At 36.9% G+C, this 19,608-nt stretch overlaps 1 protein-coding gene across 1 annotated transcript; it reads left to right on the top strand.

Annotated features, from left to right (window-relative positions):
- Positions 1-7,301: 7,301 nt before the first annotated feature.
- slc25a46 (solute carrier family 25 member 46) lies at positions 7,302-16,543 on the top strand. Its single transcript, XM_056265478.1, has 8 exons — positions 7,302-7,728; positions 10,123-10,165; positions 10,283-10,340; positions 10,542-10,619; positions 11,080-11,180; positions 11,440-11,496; positions 11,757-11,814; positions 15,292-16,543. Exons 1-8 carry the CDS (start codon positions 7,476-7,478, stop codon positions 15,877-15,879), a joined length of 1,236 nt encoding a protein of 411 aa, XP_056121453.1. The 5' UTR covers positions 7,302-7,475; the 3' UTR covers positions 15,880-16,543.
- Positions 16,544-19,608: the final 3,065 nt, after the last annotated feature.

Genomic DNA, 19,608 nt, shown 5'->3' with positions numbered 1-19,608 from the left:
CTTGATCTTCTCCTTCACTGACTCACTTCAGCCATCATCTCATGTGTCTGCTGTCATAGAAAAATGCCCTCAATAATCCTGACCATTGCATTTCTTTTGACATATTATTCAACAAGCTTAAACTTAAGACATAAACTGTGTTTAAGTGAATACTCTCCAAGCTCCAAGGAATATATCGTAAATTAAATTCGGGAGAACAGACCACAAATGTGCAGCATATGTTGTCCTTTTTCATACTCTTACAGCAGATTGCAAAGGGGAAAAAAAGAAAAGAAAATGATCACGAGGAAAAGAAAGCAGCGACTGAAAAGAGCTCTTGCCATAGATATTCTTGTTATAACATGTCACGTTAAAATACCAAGTATAACATAATTCTCATGATGTCTGAAAATAAATCATGAAGGAAAATTGAGACAATATATTTAATAAATAGTGCGTGTAATTTCTTCAGTACCGTCAGCAGAACTGATAATGTCCAAGCTTATCGATACTGCGGTCTTCCATAATTTGGCCCCAGGACCCATTTAATACCAGGTTTCAGTACCCATGCCTACATATGGGTGTGTTCATATGGATGAAATCCTGTTGTGTTCGGTCTCTTGATATGTGATAGTGGCAGCTATTGTGAAACTCACCTTCTTCATGTACTGAGTGTAGATGGGATCAAGGTCTTGTCTTGAAGAATCACAGGGCCAAACGTTGGGGATTATGTCTCATCTGATAACAAGAGCATAGCGATAAGTTTAAGAACTCTAATGGTATCTTTACCCCCTGATATTGCATTGGGGATATAAATTCAGAGAAAAAAAAGAAAAAAAGAATTTATATTATATATATATAATTCTTAAGATAATGTATTGTGAAATAAATGCATATGAAATAAGTATCATGATTAATCAATAATTCACCCTTTGTTGTAGAGGGTTTTTTTCTGATGCTCCTGAAATCACTTTTTTTTTATCACTATTTGTAAGTGACGTCACTGATTAACAGTATGTGCATACTATTAGGTTAAATAAATTAGCATACTAACAATCACCCATTGACAAATTACCAGCAAAACAAAACTATCAAAAATTCTTATCTACACAAAGATGTGGTTAAAACCACAAATTTTCATAAACAAAAGCACCAATTAGCCTTAACTTAACGTAAATTAACGTTAGGCCTAACGTTAACTCTTCTGAAAACGGTTGAGATGCTAACGGACTTTTTTGAAGACACAAAACCATTTCTATAAAGTAAATGTTCAACAGAAGCGTGTCAATTACACGTAATAAAGGTGTCAGGGACGTTTGTATGTATTATTTGTGTGAATTTGTTGACTAAACTCACCTGAAAGCAGTGAAAACAAAAGCGAGAGACGCGAGTTTTGCTGTTTGTCAGTTGATGACGTTTCTTCCCCGTTTCCATCTTCTGCTCTCGCGCAGCGCGCTCGCTCCAGTGTTTGAATGCGACTCGAATGTTCACGCGCACGCGCATTCACGCAGAACTTAAATAAACATCTAGAATTAAAATATATAACATCATTTAAAATACCATTAATATTAAATCATGAATTTTAAACTCATTGTGTAATTGACCCATTCATGTGCAAAATGCCAGAACCCAGTTTATATGCCAGGTTTTGTTACAATACTAATAATTGCGTTATATTATATAACTAAATGGCAACAACAACAAAAAAATCTGGGTTCCAATAATTATTATATATATATATATATATTAGGGCTGTCAAATGATTAATCACGATTAATCACATCCAAAATAAAAGTTTTTTTTTACATAATATATGTGGGTGCACTGTGTATAATTATTTTGTATATATAAAATATTTATATTTATATATAATATAAATTATATATAAATCTATATACAGTATATACATGAAAATATTTCTTAAATATATACAAGCATGTGTGTGTATATATATATATATATATATATATATATATATATATATATATATATATATATATATATATACCTAATTTATACCTAAAGAAAAAGATGCTACAAGCATCAGTCAGTTTCGTCCTATTTCACTATTAAACGTTGAGGGTAAGATTTTCTTCAGCATTATTGCCCAGAGATTGTCCACCTACCTGTTAAAGAATGGCTTCATTGACACCTCAGTTCAAAAAGCGGGTATTCCAGGGTTCTCAGGATGCTTAGAACACATCAATGTTATCTGGCAACGAATTCAGTCAGCTAAAAAGGAGAGGAAGGAGCTCCATGTGACATTCCTGGATTTGGCTAATGCATATGGTTCAGTGCCACATGAGCTTCTTTGGGCAGCATTTGATTTTTTCAGAGTACCAATGTCAATAACAAATTTAGTGAAAGCCTATTTTGGAGATTTGCAATTCAGTTTCTCAACTCCAAAATTCAGCACTGCATGGCAATGCCTAGAGGTTGGAATAATGGCAGGATGCACCATTTCTCCACTGGCTTTTACCATGGCGATGGAAGTAATCATGAGGGCATCAAGATGGGTAGTAGGAGGAGAGCGCTTGGCTTCTGGGATGCGACTACCACCAATCAGAGCATACATGGATGACATGACAACCATGACTACAACAGTAGCCTGCACTAATCGGTTATTGGGGAAGTTAACAGATAATATTGAATGGGCACGAATGAAATTTAAGCCCTCTAAATCAAGGAGCATCTCGATAGTTAAAGGAAAGGTAGTAGATAAAACATTCTTCATTAATGGTGAGGCAATACCAACAGTTTCTGAGAAGCCAGTGAAGAGTCTTGGGAGATGGTACGATGGGGATCTAAAGGACACAGTTCGGGTGGGAGAAGTTAGACGACAAGCAGTGGAAGGGTTGAAGAGCATAAACAGCTGTGCTCTACCTGGTAAACTAAAACTTTGGTGCTTTCAGTTTGGTCTACTGCCGAGGTTGCTGTGGCCACTGACCGTGTACGACGTTTCTTTGACAACAGTGGATAAGCTGGAAGCGTTGGTAAGTTCATACATCAGGAAATGGTTGGGAGTTCCACGCTGCCTCAGCAGAGTAGGACTTTATAGTAAAGGAATATTGCAGCTGCCAGTCTCTGCTTTAACCGAGGAGTTCAAGTGTGCCAAGGTCAGACTGGAAATGACCTTAGTAGAGTCACGCGACAAATGTGTAAGGGAGGCAGCCCCTGTGTTAAAAACTGGTAGAAAGTGGTCAGCAAAGATATCTGTAGTAGAGGCAAAGGCTGCCCTTCAAATTAGGGATATCGTGGGACAGGTACAGCATGGAAGAGGGGGTTTTGGGCTCAGTTTAGCTCCTCCTAAATGGCACAAGGCAGGCCCAGCTCAAAGGAGGAAGCTGGTAGTCAACGAGGTGCGACAGCAGGAGGAGAGGATGAGGTGTATAAAGGCCATTTCACAGGCCAAGCAGGGAGAGTGGATGAGATGGGAGAGTGTGGAACAACGTAAGATGGGCTGGCAAGACCTTTGGTCAATGGAAGAGAGTAGGATCAGTTTCCTTATTAGGTCAACATATGATGTTCTCCCATCACCGCAGAACCTAAACCTCTGGGTAGGAGAGGATCCCTCTTGTCCTTTGTGTTCATCACCTGCCACATTAAGGCACATTTTGACTGGATGTAAGGTGGCTCTTAGCCAAGGTCGGTTTACTTGGCGCCATGACCAAGTACTGCGATGTTTGGCTTTAGCATTAGAAGGCAAGCGTAACATGACCAATAAGTTGCCACCTGTTCTAGCAAAACATTACACGCAGAAGACAATATTCCTCCGCCCAGGCGAGCAACCACCAAGAAAAGGTGTTAACACCAATTCTCGCCCAGGACAACTGGAAGCTGCTAGGGACTGGAAGATGCTGGCTGATCTTGACCAACGGCTTATTTTTCCACCTGAGATTGCCACCACTAACCTACGACCAGATATTGTTTTGTGGTCTGGATCAGCACGCATTGTTCAACTGATAGAGTTAACAGTGCCATGGGAGGATGCGGTAGATGAGGCATATGAGAGGAAGAAACTGCGGTATGCTCATCTGGCCACTGAAGCAGAACAGCGAGCATGGAGAGTCCAGGTTTATCCAGTGGAAGTGGGTTGTCGAGGTTTTGTGGCACACTCTACAACCCGGTTCCTCAGAGACGTCGGATTCAGTGGCCAAGAGTTGCGTCGCACAGTAAAGAACTTATCTGAAGCAGCAGAGAGGAGCAGCAACTGGCTGTGGTTGAGACGGAAAGATTCTAGCTGGCTGTGTACAGGCCGCCACGCTACGGTTTCGTAGAGTTCTTGAAAACTTGAAGAGTCTGTTGGTTTATTTGTATACGTTCCTGTGGATATTGCGTGAATGACGGGTGGTTGGGTAGATATTGTGTTTTGCGGTAGGTGGTATGCCATACGGAACCGTTGTCCACTGAAACTGCATATTAACGCACCAGTGGGGCTCGACAGCCTTAGTCAACGGGTTGGCGCGTATGGTTGGGTCGCGGAGAGATTGTGATATTGCGGTTAGGTCTCAGCAGCAGGAGGGATGTAGAGGTCAGTAAGCTGGGCTGAGTTGAGTGGGGGACGGAGGGGGGTGACTCTGGGACGCCAGAGTCACTGTCGAGCCCTCTTGAGGTGTCGTGGGCTAGTCGACGAAACACTGAGGACGGAAGGTGCCCACTTGAAGACCCTAGAGATGTCCCCTACTCGGTTCAATCCAGACGGTTGTCGTAATGGTCCTGTAGTTGCAGCCGTCGCGTGCGCTAACGCGCCAAGTACACTGCTGCCGTTAACGCCGGACAGAAGGGGAGTCACACTACCTTATGGAAAGAAGCGTAAATGGATGGAGAAGCATAGTTTACTGTAAAGCTACGTCTTAGTTTTGCTTATCTTGGCGAAAGCCGAGTACAAATCAGCATGAAGTTTTAACATCTACTCTCGTGTAATGGAAATCTTTTTTATATAATAATTATACACAGTGCACCCACATATATTATGTAAAAAAAAAACTTTTATTTTGGATGTGATTAATCACGATTAATCATTTGACAGCCCTAATATATATATGATGTTCATCAGCTTGGCCAGGCTGGGAGACCAACTAAAACCAGCTACTTCCATCTTAAACCAGCCAACCAGCTTAGGTTGGTTTTAGCTGGATTTTTCAGCAGGGAGGCCAGGTGTTGATGTTGAAGAGGAAGAGAGCCAAACAGCCAATGTAACGGGTAACGTGAGGCTATCAAGCTTATTATCCAGTAGGTTTGTCCCGATTATTTGAATAAATTTGATTATTAAAAAAGAAAAAGAAAAAGAAAAACTTTAGTAGCCTACATACGGCGGAGGTGATCCAGCAAAGTCTGACATACTTATTGAAGAATAACTTTTGATTTTTAATAGACAAATAAATAAATTAATTAATTAATTAAAACCCAGAGAAAAGGAGAAGAATTCTCATCGGATATCAAAATAAAAGTCTTCACACAACATATACCTGTTAAATAAAAGTATTACAGTGAAACAGGTGAGACAGTGGTCATAAGTTTCATATTTATTTGTCATTTTATTTTTTGTAGAGCCTATTTTTAAAAGGTTATTTAAAGACTTTAAGAAAAGCATTTTGAATAGCTTGTAGCAGTGTGCTACATATTGTGTACTGTTGTTAAACAGTAGCCTAGTGTTCAAACAAAGATACATTTAAATATTATAAAATACATTATTTGTGACATTATCCTATATATATATATATATATATATATATATATATATATATATATATATATATATATATATATATATATATATATAACTAGAACCTACGTGAATATGTGTATGAGCAGACCTACACACAACCATACCTTAAACAGAGATGTTGCTTTTTTAAAGGCATGCAGTGGAACAGAGTCAGAGTCTGAGATAGACCATAGGACAGGCAGCATGAAGCAGAACACTACTGATCCCCTGTCAGTGATTGACCTACAGCCTGACATGGACACTGCTTTGACTGCCACAGGAACTACCACAAAAGCTTAGGCCATGCTAATGATTATGAGCCATGCAGCAAAGCATAAAATAACTGGTTGAGTTTCATGATTTACTGCAGTTGATCAATAAATTGTTTGGGCAAGAGGTTGTACCTCGATCCAAGTATCTTTTTTAACAGTGTTTTTAACAGTGTTTAAAAACAGTTGTGAGGAAATAGAATTTCAGTTCTACTGCGAAAGTTGTCACTTAAACATAGGAACAGTCCAGGAAATCAGTGACAAACAAATTATATATTAATATCATCAAACCAAAGAAAACACACAATTTGTTGGAGACTTAATGGTTCATACTGGTGTCCAGTAGATACCAACATGCAACCTATAAGTTGCCAAAGGTGTTCTATTGGTCCTTAATGGTATCCAATAGAAAAAACATGCCACCAATAGAAGAAAGGAAATCACCAATAGAGACCTACTAGGACCATTACAGTTTCCATTAAAACCAATACAGACAAATAGACAAAATATGCCACCAATAGAAAAAAGTAAATTACCAATAGAGACCCACTAGGACCATTACAGTTTCCATTAAAACCAATACAGTTCTCTTTATAACCATTAAAACCATTAGGAATTCTGTAATGGTTTCTATTGTTTTTTTCAGCAGGGACATATTTAAAAGTTGATTTGCGATTTAAGTGATTCATTCAGATGAATTCAGTAACCGCTCTGGCCGATTCATCATGCTTTTTGATTCACCGGCTTGAGAGTCATTCGTTCGAGATTCGGACTTCACTAGTTGTGCGGTATGCAGGCTGTTGATCCTAGACTGTAAAAAGCTGTTGATTCACTAAAAAGTACAGGCTCATTAGATACATTCGTCCGAGAATTGGTGACCCTGCGTATATTTTGGTTTCGCACTAGTTCTGAAAAATAATTTGCCAACACACCGTATGTTTGAACAGTGATTTGTCGCCAGAAGCTATAAAATATATGGTATATAAATAAAAGTATAGGGCTATAATTTGCATTGATTTCCTCATTCTTGCCCATATTTATCCTAGTCGTTGTATATTTATATAGAATATGCAAAACTCACATCTTTCACATCACAATATGGAAGAAAAATAGAGGGCCTCGTTAGAATATTATTAATTTCGTCACTGCATCTATTTGTCATGTCACAATATACGCCCAAGCTTGTCTTTTGTGAATGAAATAAATTAAATTGCATCTGATCTGTGTGTTTCTGGTTATCGTGGTGTTCGCTTGTCAATGCAATAAACTACAAAACCCATAATGCCACATTCAAACCGGAAGTAAACTGTCAACTGACAAAAGTCACTCGAACGGGTGTTGGGTTGTTTTGCTAAAGCACTGGCATTGCTCTCAGCCTCGGTCAACCAAAAATTAATTCTCGCATTTTCGATTGCTATAATTTTCAATGAACTCGTATCACATCACATTGGTTATACATCGTAGGAAGTCAGACTGAGATATATTGTCATTTCAGTGTAGTTTCCCTAGCGATTCCCAGCATGACTTCTCGTCGGCCTGACAGCTTTGAGGGTTTGGGTTACAGGGGCAGAGAGGATCCGTCATTCAGTGGGGGGTATTCGGCCAGGTCATTCAATAATTCATCCAGCTCTGACCTCCAGCACTGGGTCAGCACACCTCCAGATATACCTGGAAGCAGAAACCTGCATTTTGGCGATCGCACACCGCAATTTGAGGCGGCACCTGCCCAACCAGGAGCAGCAGACGAAGCGCAGTCAGCGGCTCCACCGTCCGGTAACAATGATATGACAATGATACAATTTATAACCAGCATGCAAGTGATGTGTTATTACTGAAAGGGAATCCACCTTTTTCCTAAAGAGCCTGCTGCGTTTTAGAATTATGGGTGGCGCGTTCGGTTTGGCGAAGTTCCACTTAAAAAGACTGAAACAAATCATAAGGTTGCGCTACAAATAAACCTTATCCGCCAGTTTGACTGGATGAACTGTAACATTTCCTCCATTTTCTATTTTCAGAAGTCAGGACAATAACGTAACGTTTGGAATTTTAATGCGACATGGTAACAAGAATATCTATGGAAAGAGTTATTTTAAGTCGCTGCATATGAAAAAAATATATACTGCGCATTTGTTGTCTGATCTCCCGATTTAAATTACGATTTTTATCCCATGAATAATTCACTGGAATGCACTAAAAACTTTCGTTTTCTCCCTAAATCTTCACTTTTCTTTCCAAGTTTGTTTTCACACGGATGCTTTACAAATTGTCTTTTTTCACTTTTAATCATATTAACAGTGTTTATAGTAAAATATTATTATAGCAGTGAAATATTATCTCTCAATGTTCCAGTTAATGCACATTTTTGACATTTATACAAATAACCACAGGAACAGCATCATCTAACTCTGGTCATTTCTGTCATGAGCTTTACTGTATAAGACACGTGGTCCTGTAATCATATAGTAAATATGAGTGTTGTCACTCTGCCTATCTCTGGCTAATGATGTTAGATTCGCCAAAGTATCGTTTTTTTGAATAATGAATAATTTAATGATTTGGTGGGACCGAGTAATGAACAGAGTTTGAATCATTCCTATAAGGAAGAAATTGTTTTCCTTATGTGACATAAGTTATGAGAAAAAAAATCATCATTCCTCTTATGTCCCATTTTCCTTATGGGACATAATGAATGAGGAAAAACAACATCAAGTTTTTTCTAGAACGGGTATCTAGAACAAGTATCATGGCATCGACCTGGAATGCCATTACACACAGACTGATGTATAATCTAATCAAACCCATCATAACATCAGTATTTCACCCAATATGTATTTAATAACACAAATTAGAAAACTTTGTGTTTCAAACAATAACTTGATAATAACTCAAATAAAGGCTCATTGAACATCAAGTAAATCGTACATATGAACCAAAAGTTTGGACACTACTATTTTTAATGTTTTTGAAAGAAGCCCTTTATGCTCATCAAGGCTGCATTTATTTGATCTAAAATACAGAAAAAAATGTAATATTGTTAAATATTAATACAGTTTTCTATTGTAATAGACGTATAACCTTTGATACTTTTTTTCAGGATTCAGAGTAAATAAAAAGAACATAATTTATTTTAAATAGACATATTTTGTACCAAAATGCAAATATTTTGTACCAAATATTTTAAGCTACCATTCAAAAGTTTGGGGTCAGTAATATTCATTCTTTCTTCTTTAAAAAAAAAAAAAATTAATAGGCTATTTTTATTCATCAAGGATGTGCTAAATTGATCAAAAGTAACAGTAAAGACTTATAAAAGAATTTCTATTTTCAATACTGTTCTTTTTAACTTTTTATTTATCAATGAATCCTGAAAAAAGTATCACAGGTAAAAAAAAAACTCTTTCTCATTGATAATAAATCATCATATTAGAATGATTTCTGAAAAATCATGTGACACTGAAGACTGGAGTAATGATGCTGAAAATCCAGCTTTGCATCACAGAAATAAATCATTTTTTAAAGTATATTAAAATAGAAAACCATTATTATACCTACGTTTACAATTTTCATTTTAAAACGCATAACTTTTGCTACGGTTACTCCTGCCGTCCACACACACTACTCCGGAGTTTGAGACCCTCGTCTGAATTTAGGCTACTTCAGTTTTGTACACATTGTCATGTTAATTATAATCAAATGCATTTTGTTTTATCGACCACTTATTATCATTGATATTTGTTTGAGAAGGGCACTTTTGATTAATTTTGAAAAAGGTCAGGGGCTCGAGCACCCAAAGCCAGATACCCCCCCGAACAACCACCCCCGCACGGGCCTGCATGCACAATTGTACAACATAAAGAACACATTTGCAGTAATAAGACAAATTAACTAGAGCTATTCTACGTTTATTTTAATATACGAATGTCGTTTTGCATATGACAAATCTTGAGTCAGAATTATATACAAAAGTGTTGTTAAGCAGGCCATGAACTTTTCTGATGCAGCTGAAACTTAAAGATGTGTCACTCTTACAAACACTCCATGTTGTTTACTGCTAGGCGTAAGCAAACACATGAGTCAAACAGAGACCTTTAAAACATAATGTCCAAAGGCATATTGGTGAATTCAACACTTTTTTTCTTAGAATGACAACTAAAATCTGTCTTTCAGAGCAACTGAACAGATTTGCTGGTTTCGGGATAGGCCTTGCAAGGTAACGAAACCCAATAATCACTACTTAAAATAATGTTCTATTTAAAGTACAGTGAGATTCAGACATGTGAAATAATGTTAGTAAACTCATAATAATTTTTTGTATGGTTTGAATTAGCCTCTTCACAGAAAATGTCCTGGCCCATCCATGCATTGTGTTTCGGCGTCAGTGTCAGGTAGGCTGAATCCAGGGAAGACAATGTTGAGCACACAAATCATGTCTGACTATCATGAAAGACTTTTAGATGCTTATATCATAAATATGTATGTGTTGCTGAAATGTACTCCTTTTGCATTGCATAGTCCTGAAAAATATCATTTAATTCTGTCATAAAATATCATTTAAAATCATTTAAAATTGTGAAACTTTGTTTCAGGTGAATTACCATGCCAGGTGTTACCACCTGTCCCCACTGACTGCCATCAGCGTGATGTACAATGTGACCAAAACTCAGGTAATATATATATCATTTCTTTGTCGCTGCTGTGTTGTTGCTCAGAAATACCTTCTTTTAAAGAACAGGTTGAAAGCAGGGCAATTGAGTAGTCTTGGAGTTCCTCAAGGCTCCGTGCTTGGACCTATCCTTTATACAGGCACATAGTAGTTTATCCTACCATTGCTACGCTGATGACACGCAGCTTTACTTTCTTTTTAACCAGACAATGTTGAAGCAAATGAAAATGCAAATTCATCAACTTTCATTCCACAACTTTTCATTCCGCCTTATAACTTTGGAAAAGGAAACATCTGAAAGAATCCCATCAAAAATATAATGTTTAATAGCATAATTTATTGTCTTTTGTCCATCTCTCTCTCTCTCTCTCTCACACACACACACACACACACACACACACACACACACACACACACACACACACACACACACACACACACACACACACACACACTCACAGGGTCCAAAGGCTTTATGGAAAGGAATGGGCAGCACTTTTGTGGTACAGGGGGTCACGCTGGGAACAGAGGGCATCATCAGCGAATGCACCCCGCTGCCAAGGTATAGAAATATACAATGTGAGCCATCACTAATAAGTGTCCATGAAAACACCTTCTAAAGGTTATTCACTGCTTATTTCGTTCGTCAGTCTATGTTCTATAACAAAAAGTGTGATAATGACCTCTATATTTAGATCTAGATATTTTGATAAATGACAGTTTTCAGGATTTGAATTTATTTGATCAGTTCTCATGTTGTTTCCATTGCCATTATTGAGATAAATTACAGTTCTGTCTAATATTGTGATGTACATTCACAGGGAGTTATCACACAAGTGGAACCCTAAACAAGTTGTGGGACACTTAGTACTCAAAGGGTAAGTTAAGCTAAGTGAATTCACTTGTATTTTTGGTATTGTTTGGAAAATGCTATAAGCTGCAAGTTGTTTATCTCTTGTTTCATTTGAGTCATAAGTGTACCTTGCTCTTCCATATCTGTATCTATTTGAATAAGTTTTTTTTATATAAAACAAAGTCCCACAAATTCCATAGGCTTGACATTTAAGTCATCTCCTTATCTTTTTTTGTGCAGTCCTTTGATCTTGTGAAATCATTGTTTTTTTTGTTTTTTTTCCAGTTTGACTTATGTGGTTGCAATGCCGTTTTACTCAGCAAGTCTCATAGAGACTGTACAGGTAAGATATTTTAATACAATATTCTTGTCTTGTATTGGTTTTGTCAAAAAAAAATTGAATTACGGACTCTTTTTCATGCTCTTGCATAAAGCAATAATAAAAAAAAAAAGAAAAAAAGAAAAAAAAAAAGAAAGTATATTCTGTGAATTTTGTGCTTAAACCGAGTGAAAATAACTGCCAGTAGAACAAGACAAGATATATTTTATCTTGTGCTGGTTTGCCTCTCATGTATGTGTGTCTTGTATGAAAGATGTTTAGATAATTTTATTGGAAAACAAGACTTTGATTGAGAAAATAATGTTTGCTCTTGTCTATGAAAATAGTTTATTAAAGGAGAACTCCGGCGCAAAATGAACCTTTGGTCTAATTACACATTGTTACCTAGTCAACCGTTATCTGAGATTTGTTTTCATGATTATCGAATGTAAATAGTTTTATCTCTAAAAACAGTTTAGCCTATAAAGCTAGTATAACGCTAGTATATTGGGCATAGTGTAATGACAAATAAAAATCGCTTGTTAATACCACTAACAAGGCTGAAAATAGACCCACACTAACACGGTAGCATAATGAGGGTCCCTACCTTCAAACCGAAGCATTGAGAACTTTGTCAGTGTCCAGACAGTTTAATAAGAAGATATTTTAAACATACAGTCAACTTCGCGTATACAGGCAGAATCCATCTTTGAAATACAGCCTTTACCAGTCGATCTACGAACGCCGATCCAAGTGCGCTGGTGAGATGTGAACGAGCTATAAGTTGTGATAAGGTGAGCGCGAACAGCAGGCTTGGATCGGCGTTCGAAGATCGACTGGTAAAGGCTGTATTTCAAAGATGGATTCTGCCTGTATACGCGAAGTTGACTGTATGTTTAAAATATCTTCTTATTAAACTGTTACCGTGTTAGTGTGGGGCTATTTTCAGCCTTGTTAGTGGTATTAACAAGCGATTTTTATTTGTCATTACACTATGCCCAATATACTAGCGTTATACTAGCTTTATAGGCTAAACTGTTTTTAGAGATAAAACTATTTACATTCGATAATCATGAAAACAAATCTCAGATAACGGTTGACTAGGTAACAATGTGTAATTAGACCAAAGGTTCATTTCGCGCCGGAGTTCTCCTTTAATCATTTAAATAATACATTTAAAAAATGAAATATTGCAAATGTTTTCCAACTGTTAGGGGATTTACAGTTAAAGACCCAAGGACCAGATATGATTAATTAAGACCCCGGAGTCAGAAGTGCAGTCAATTTAAGACGAGTCAGAATTATAATAAATTAAAGAAAAGTTTTACTAAAGATAGTTCGCAGTTTCATCAGACAGAAGTCAGCTTCAAGACTCACAAGGTGTTCATAGGCCGCTCCGCTTACAGTTACAAAGATCACAGCAGTTATACCCTTCACCAAGGTCTAAGCTACGTCCTTGCTTCAGGTTGAATGATTCTGATTGGCTAAGAAATAGATAAACATAGTCATTTTCCACACATGGACTGATAGGCAGTAGCACATCTCCATAGTCTGTAAGGCTGCCACCAGGATCCTGAGTTAGGGACGAGTGGTCCTCCGAGGTCACAAGACTGTGTCTATAGGCGCCAACATGTTGAAGAAAACAAGTCAGTCAATATCCAATAATGCCACTTGTTCATTAACCTGTAAACAAGAACACTAACAGACACACGGCTTCTTCAAGGTTGGATTTGGCCAGGCTCTAACTACAAACAGGAGAGTATTCTCAAAACATCAAGATAATACGTTCTTTCTCTCAAGGAGAGGACACTTTAATCTAATACAATAAATTAAAGCTTTAAGCAAAGTAAAGCTTTAACAAAGAAATGGTCCCTTAAACTATAGACTTCAATGACCCCTGTGACCATAGTTGTCAGGGTACCCCCAGCAAAACTGATGCATGTATTGACACATGTTGAAGAACTTTCTCAAACACAAAACAAGTCCATATTTCATTTCTGGAAGCTGGGCTAAATGAGCAAGTTACTGCATTCCTGGCATGGGCCTGATCCTGACCATTCAGTCACCTCTCAGATATTTAATGCAGACATTAGAGAATACATGAAAAGAACATTTCAGTAATCACACAGGAAACTTCTATCACTAAGTAATATCTCAAAAGCCTAGAGAAGTCATTCAACTCATTTGATTAATACCTTGATTATAATCACTCATTAGATATATATTGAAGCAGCAGTGGATTCCAGAATCCACCCCTTCACAACAACAAATAAAGGGCTTTCACATTTGAAAAACATCTTATCCAGGCACTAGATCAGACTAGATGCTTTAGGAAACACAGTTTGATTTGATCTTGTGGTAAATGAGCAAAGCAGTTTTGGGTAACTACCTCTCCAATGCGTCAGTTTTACATCCGATATTTATTGTAAGATTTGAGTTTCTATGCAATAACTGCATTTGTTTTGTTTTAATTTTGTGTTGGAATTGTGCCATTGAGAACATTTTGAGGTTGCAGAGTCAAAATCAAGTTAATTTTGGTAGTCGTCTATAAGAGTGATACTGATTAACTAATTAATTCACTTCCATTAACTAGGCTAGTTAAAGTTGTCCACTTGCATCAATTGATAAATCATTTGTGTTGTCTCAGAAATGTTCATGGAAGTCACTGTTTAGCACTTTTTATATATATATATTAAAAAGCTTTTGTAAAATCTACACTACCATTCAAAAGTTTTGGGCCAGTAAGATTTAAAAAAACATTTTTTTGAAAGAAGTCTCTTGTGCTCACCAAGTCTGAAATGCAGAAATATTGTGAAATATTATTACAATTTAAAATAACTCTTTTCTATTTGAACATAATTTAAAATGTAATTTATTCAGCATCATTACTCCAGTCTTCAGTGTCACATGATCCTTCAGAAATCATTATAATATGATGATTTGCTGCTCAAGAAACATTTCTTATTGTTAACAATGAAAAAAAAAAAAAAACGTTTTGCTGCCAAATATTTTGTGGATACAGTGGATTTCTTCAGAACAGCATTTAGGTGAAATAGAAATCTTTTGTCATGACTTTACTGTCATTTTTTAACAAATTAATGCATCCTTGCTGAATAAAAGTATGAATTTCTTTAAAAAAAACGGACCCCAAACTTTTAAACAATAGTGTAAATAGTTAAATATTTAACAATTTGCTAAAAAAAAAAAAAAAAAAAACAGTGTGGGGAACAGGCTTTGATTGTATGTTACTAGTTTTTAACTAAACCTAGATTAAACTTAGGTTTGCTGTCATGGTGGTTTCTCTGATTGGGAAATATCAATTTTAAGTGAATACGTATATTTATTATTATATTAAATATACCCATTTTAGCAAATACATAAATATATTGAGATTTTGTAAAAAAGAAAAAAAAAAATCTGAAAATTACACAGATTTTTAGTTGTTGTTATATCGCCCATTCCGACTTCATTTAGTGTCTCTTCTTGGTGTTCCCTCACCAGAGTGAAATAATCCGAGACAACCCCGGCATCCTGGACTGTGTGAAAGAGGGTCTGGGACGTGTAATGGGTATGGGAGTGCCTCACAGCAAGCGTCTCCTTCCTCTCTGGGACCTGGTGTTCCCCACGGTCCTCCACGGCATCCTCCACTATCTTATCAGTTCCAGCGTGCAGCGGCTGGTTCTTTACCTGTTGCGGCGTCGGAATAACGGCTCACCGAAGCATTCGCCCCCTGACTCGGGAGCAGACACGGTCCAGTCTATGTTGGATGCATATTTCCCTGAGCTCATGGCCAGCTTTGCCGCCAGCCTGTGTGCAGATGTGCTGTTATTTCCTTTGGAAACGGTGTTGCACAGGCTGCATATCCAGGGAACACGCACCATCATCGACAACACCGATCTGGGTTTTGAAGTGCTGCCCATAAACACCCAATATGAAGGAATGAGGGACTGTATTAATGCGATCCGCCGTGAGGAGGGCACCATGGGCTTCTACAAGGGATTCGGCTCCATCGTGGTGCAGTACTCGCTTCATGCCGCAGTGCTGCAGTTCACCAAGATGATCTACTCGACGCTGCTGCGAAACGCTTGATTCTGAAAGGATTCGTTCCTTATTAATTCACTAAGAGGTCCTTTTTTGGTTGAGTTGGACATTCCAAAAAATGTGTCCTAGTATGAATTGATAATTGCAGATATGCGAGGTTTTCTTTACCTCTTCCTGTGATTTTTGTCAGTCTACTTCTGTACATTTGTTTTATAAGGCACTGGTTGTTTCATTGATTGCACGACACATTTATGCAAAATATGCTCTCATATTCGCACTGGATTTGAATTATTCTCATGGTGACCCCCAACCCTCCGCCAACCTTCGCCACCAGCGCCAAAACATGTATATTTATAAAACCCTGACCGTTGTAATTATATTTCCGTACTGTTTTCTCAGTTTCGTTAATGGTCACTAGGTTTCATAATGTGGTTGATTTTTGGCAACATTGGTTGAAGCCCTGTGCCAAGTTTATGTCTTTAAATTATTATTTGCACCTTAGTGAAATTGTGCCAGTGTTTTAAAAAGTGAAAATGTTTCTATTTGCCAGGTTTAACAAGATATAAGAGATAAAAAATTCAATTTATTGAATAGAAGCCATTATGTACACAAGGTTGCATGTGTAAAACTAATGTACCTTTGGTTCCTGGGTGAGTAAATGATTAAGTTCTAAATTATTGGGCACCATGCTTTAAAATAAATGTCTACAATCTGTTTCATGTGATTTTTTTTTTTTTTTACTGCATTTCATGTTACATATGTTGCAATAAAAATGTAGCCTACTGTTCAAACGTTTGGGGATAGTAATTTTAATCAAAAGTAACTGTAAAGACATTTATGATAAATTATTTCTATTCAAATATATGCTGTTCTTTCACAGATGTATCACAGTTTCCACAATAAAATAGCTGCACAACTGTTTTTAAACATTGATTTTAAAAGATAGACCTATCACTAAGTAAGATAGACATGTCAGAATTAAATCTAATAGTATTAGTGTAAATACGGGGGTTCCTCAGGGCTGCGTGTTATCGCCTATTTTATTTTCTGTATATACGAATGAAAGCAAGTGTGATATTAATGGTATGTCACTTTTGAAATATGCTAATGACATGGTTTTGGTGGCTTGCATAACAGATGAGCAGTCCCTGGTCACATATAGACAATATGTTGATTCTATGCTCCAAAGGTTCCAAGAAAGTACTCTGGGTTTGAATATTAGTAAGACGAAGGAGTTGTGTTGTTGGAGGTTTCGTTCATCAAATACCGGCTTGCATTCACTATCTGAACCACTTAGGCTGGTAGTGGAACAAGTTGAGACCTTCACATTTTTGGGCACTAAGATTGATTGGCCTCTATCCTTTACTCAGCATGTGAATAGCGTCTATAAGAAGGCTCAACAGCGCTTATTTCTTTTGGGAAGGTTGAAGGGTTTTAATGTAAGACAATATCTTGACAGCAGTGTATCATTCTCTTGTTGAATCAGTTATGACCTTTAATATTGCATCCTGATTTAATTTTCTTTCTGAAAACAAGCAAAAATGATCCAGAGTAATCAAACAGGCATCTAAAATGATTGGGGCCCCACAGATTCAACTTGTAGATGTCTATAACTGTGCAGTAAAGAGGAAAGCAGTCTCCATCGTTCCTGACCGCTCTCATCCCCTGTACTCCTCTTTTCAGTTACTGACATCAGGTTGCGGATTTAGAGCTCCTTTGCCCAAAAAGAAAGCTTACAGGAACTCTTTTATTCCTACTGCAATTTCTATTTTAAATAAGAACAAATAGTTTTATTAGTATAATGTATTTAAGCCTTTATTTATTACACATTTGTAAGGTACTTTCTTTGGATTAAGTGTGTTTTGTGATGATTGTATGTGTGTATATGTGAGCCTTTTAACCTAAGACAAATTTCTATCACTGGTAATAGAATAACGTTTTATGAATTGAATTGAATTATAATACGAAATGTTCCTCGAGCACCAAATCATCATATTAGAATGATTTCTGAAGGATCATGTGACACAGACTGGAGTAATGATGCTGAAATTTCAGCTCTGCCATGACGAATACATTACATTTAACTGTATTTTTGAGCAAATAAATGCAGCCTTGTTGAGGTTAAGAGATGTCTTTCAAAAACATAAAAAAATCGTATGGACCTCTATGTTTAAACAGGTGGTGTATGTCTTTCACTGTTGACTAGGTTTCAGAAAGATGCAGCTACCGATGTTTTTTTTTTTTTTGGTCTTATCCTGTAACTTTTGAAGCAAATGTGTAAAGCAGACCTATCTTGTCAATATTTGTTCATTGCCATTATTGAGAAAAGTTGAATGCAAAGCTTTAGTTAGACTGGGGCTAGTTGTTAAACGTATAAAAAACAGTGAATGGTTTTCAGTAGTTGTCACAGGGGCATGTTGTCACAGTATATGGGGTTCCAAAGGGAACCTGCCATTAAACGATTATGAAGCAGCAAATTTAAAAGATAACATCAAAATATTAAATAAACACGCCGTGACAACTAACCCCAATACAATATTCTTATTTTCACCAACACACAAGGCCAGTGCTAGAGAAAACATACATTTTGAGTTTAAGGCAAACTTTAAAAATCTTACTTTGTGAGATTTTACCTGTGTGGTCCAGAAGGGTTGCAATTTGATTTGTGTATGTGTATGTATGTGTGTGTGGTTGTGTTTTTCTATCCTGGTGGGGACTTCAACCTGAATCCACATGACTCAAGGGGACTCGTGTCACTGTGGGAACCTAAAGTGAGGTCCCCATAAGTAAAAAAAAAAAAAAAAAAAAAAAAAAAAAAACCTTAGAAATCAATGAGTAAAAAAAAAAAAAAGGTTTTCTGTGGTCGAGGTTTAGGGGTAGGGTAATGTAAGCCTGCAAGGGGACAGAATATACGGTTTGTACAGTATAAAATCCATTACGTCTATGGAGAGTCCCCACAAAGATAGCGAACTAGATGTGTGTGTGTGTGTGTGTGTGTGTGTGTGTGTGTTTGGTTCTTAAAAAAAAGTTTATACAAGATTGTATCAACTCTAATCTTATTCTGTGTCAGCCAAATTGTAAAAATGTGATTTGGATCTGTGTGTGTTTTTTGGTTCTTAAAAAAAGTTTAGATGAGATTGTATCATTTCTAATCTTATGTTGTGGGACAGCTATAGTGATCTTTATCAAACCTGGTTTGAAACACCACAGCGAATAGGCCATAGAATATTGCGTTCGAATATTTGTTGTTGCGTAAATGCTTAGAATTGCCAAATAAACTGTTGAAAAAATCCATACATAAACCCTGTTTTGCCTGCCTATAGTTTCTGGATGATTTGGTCACAACTGTGGAATTCCTACGAAAATGTGTGGGGTGAAGACAAGCAATGAGATTTGAGTCATCGTGTAATAAGTCCTTATACGTAGAAGCCATTTATCTGTCACAAAGTCATGCTTGAGGTAAATCTTGCACTGCGTTTGGTCTATAAAAGAGGCGTCTTCTGTGATTTGCATTAGTGTTAAAAGATGAACAACAGAAATCTTTGTAGTAAGAGCTATTTCACTTGCATTTATTTACTGAGCATATGTCATGATAATTTTTTTTTCTTACCTCTTAACATTTTTTTTACAGAGTTGTTCCTTGTGGTTCTTACATTACACTTTGTCAGGTCAAATAAAAAATGGCCAAATATAAAATGCCTCCGGATAATTCAAAATGATGCCTATAATATTATACATCCTCATTTGAAGGTAAGTCTTTATGCTGTAATTTTAATG

Source organism: Rhinichthys klamathensis, unplaced genomic scaffold, assembly GCF_029890125.1.
Source record: "Rhinichthys klamathensis goyatoka isolate OS25496 unplaced genomic scaffold, OSU_Roscu_1.1 h1tg000234l_1, whole genome shotgun sequence".
NCBI lineage: Eukaryota > Metazoa > Chordata > Actinopteri > Cypriniformes > Leuciscidae > Rhinichthys > Rhinichthys klamathensis.
Note: the sequence above shows the minus strand (reverse complement) of the source record. Positions and strands in the feature narration are given on the sequence as shown.

Coding starts and splice junctions, on each gene's coding strand:
- slc25a46 (XM_056265478.1), top strand. CDS start 7,476: ATGACTTCTCGTCGGCCTGACAGCTTTGAGGGTTTGGGTTACAGGGGC. Junction 7,729..10,122: donor GTCAGCGGCTCCACCGTCCG/GTAACAATGATA, acceptor TCTGTCTTTCAG/AGCAACTGAACAGATTTGCT. Junction 11,181..11,439: donor GAATGCACCCCGCTGCCAAG/GTATAGAAATAT, acceptor GTACATTCACAG/GGAGTTATCACACAAGTGGA.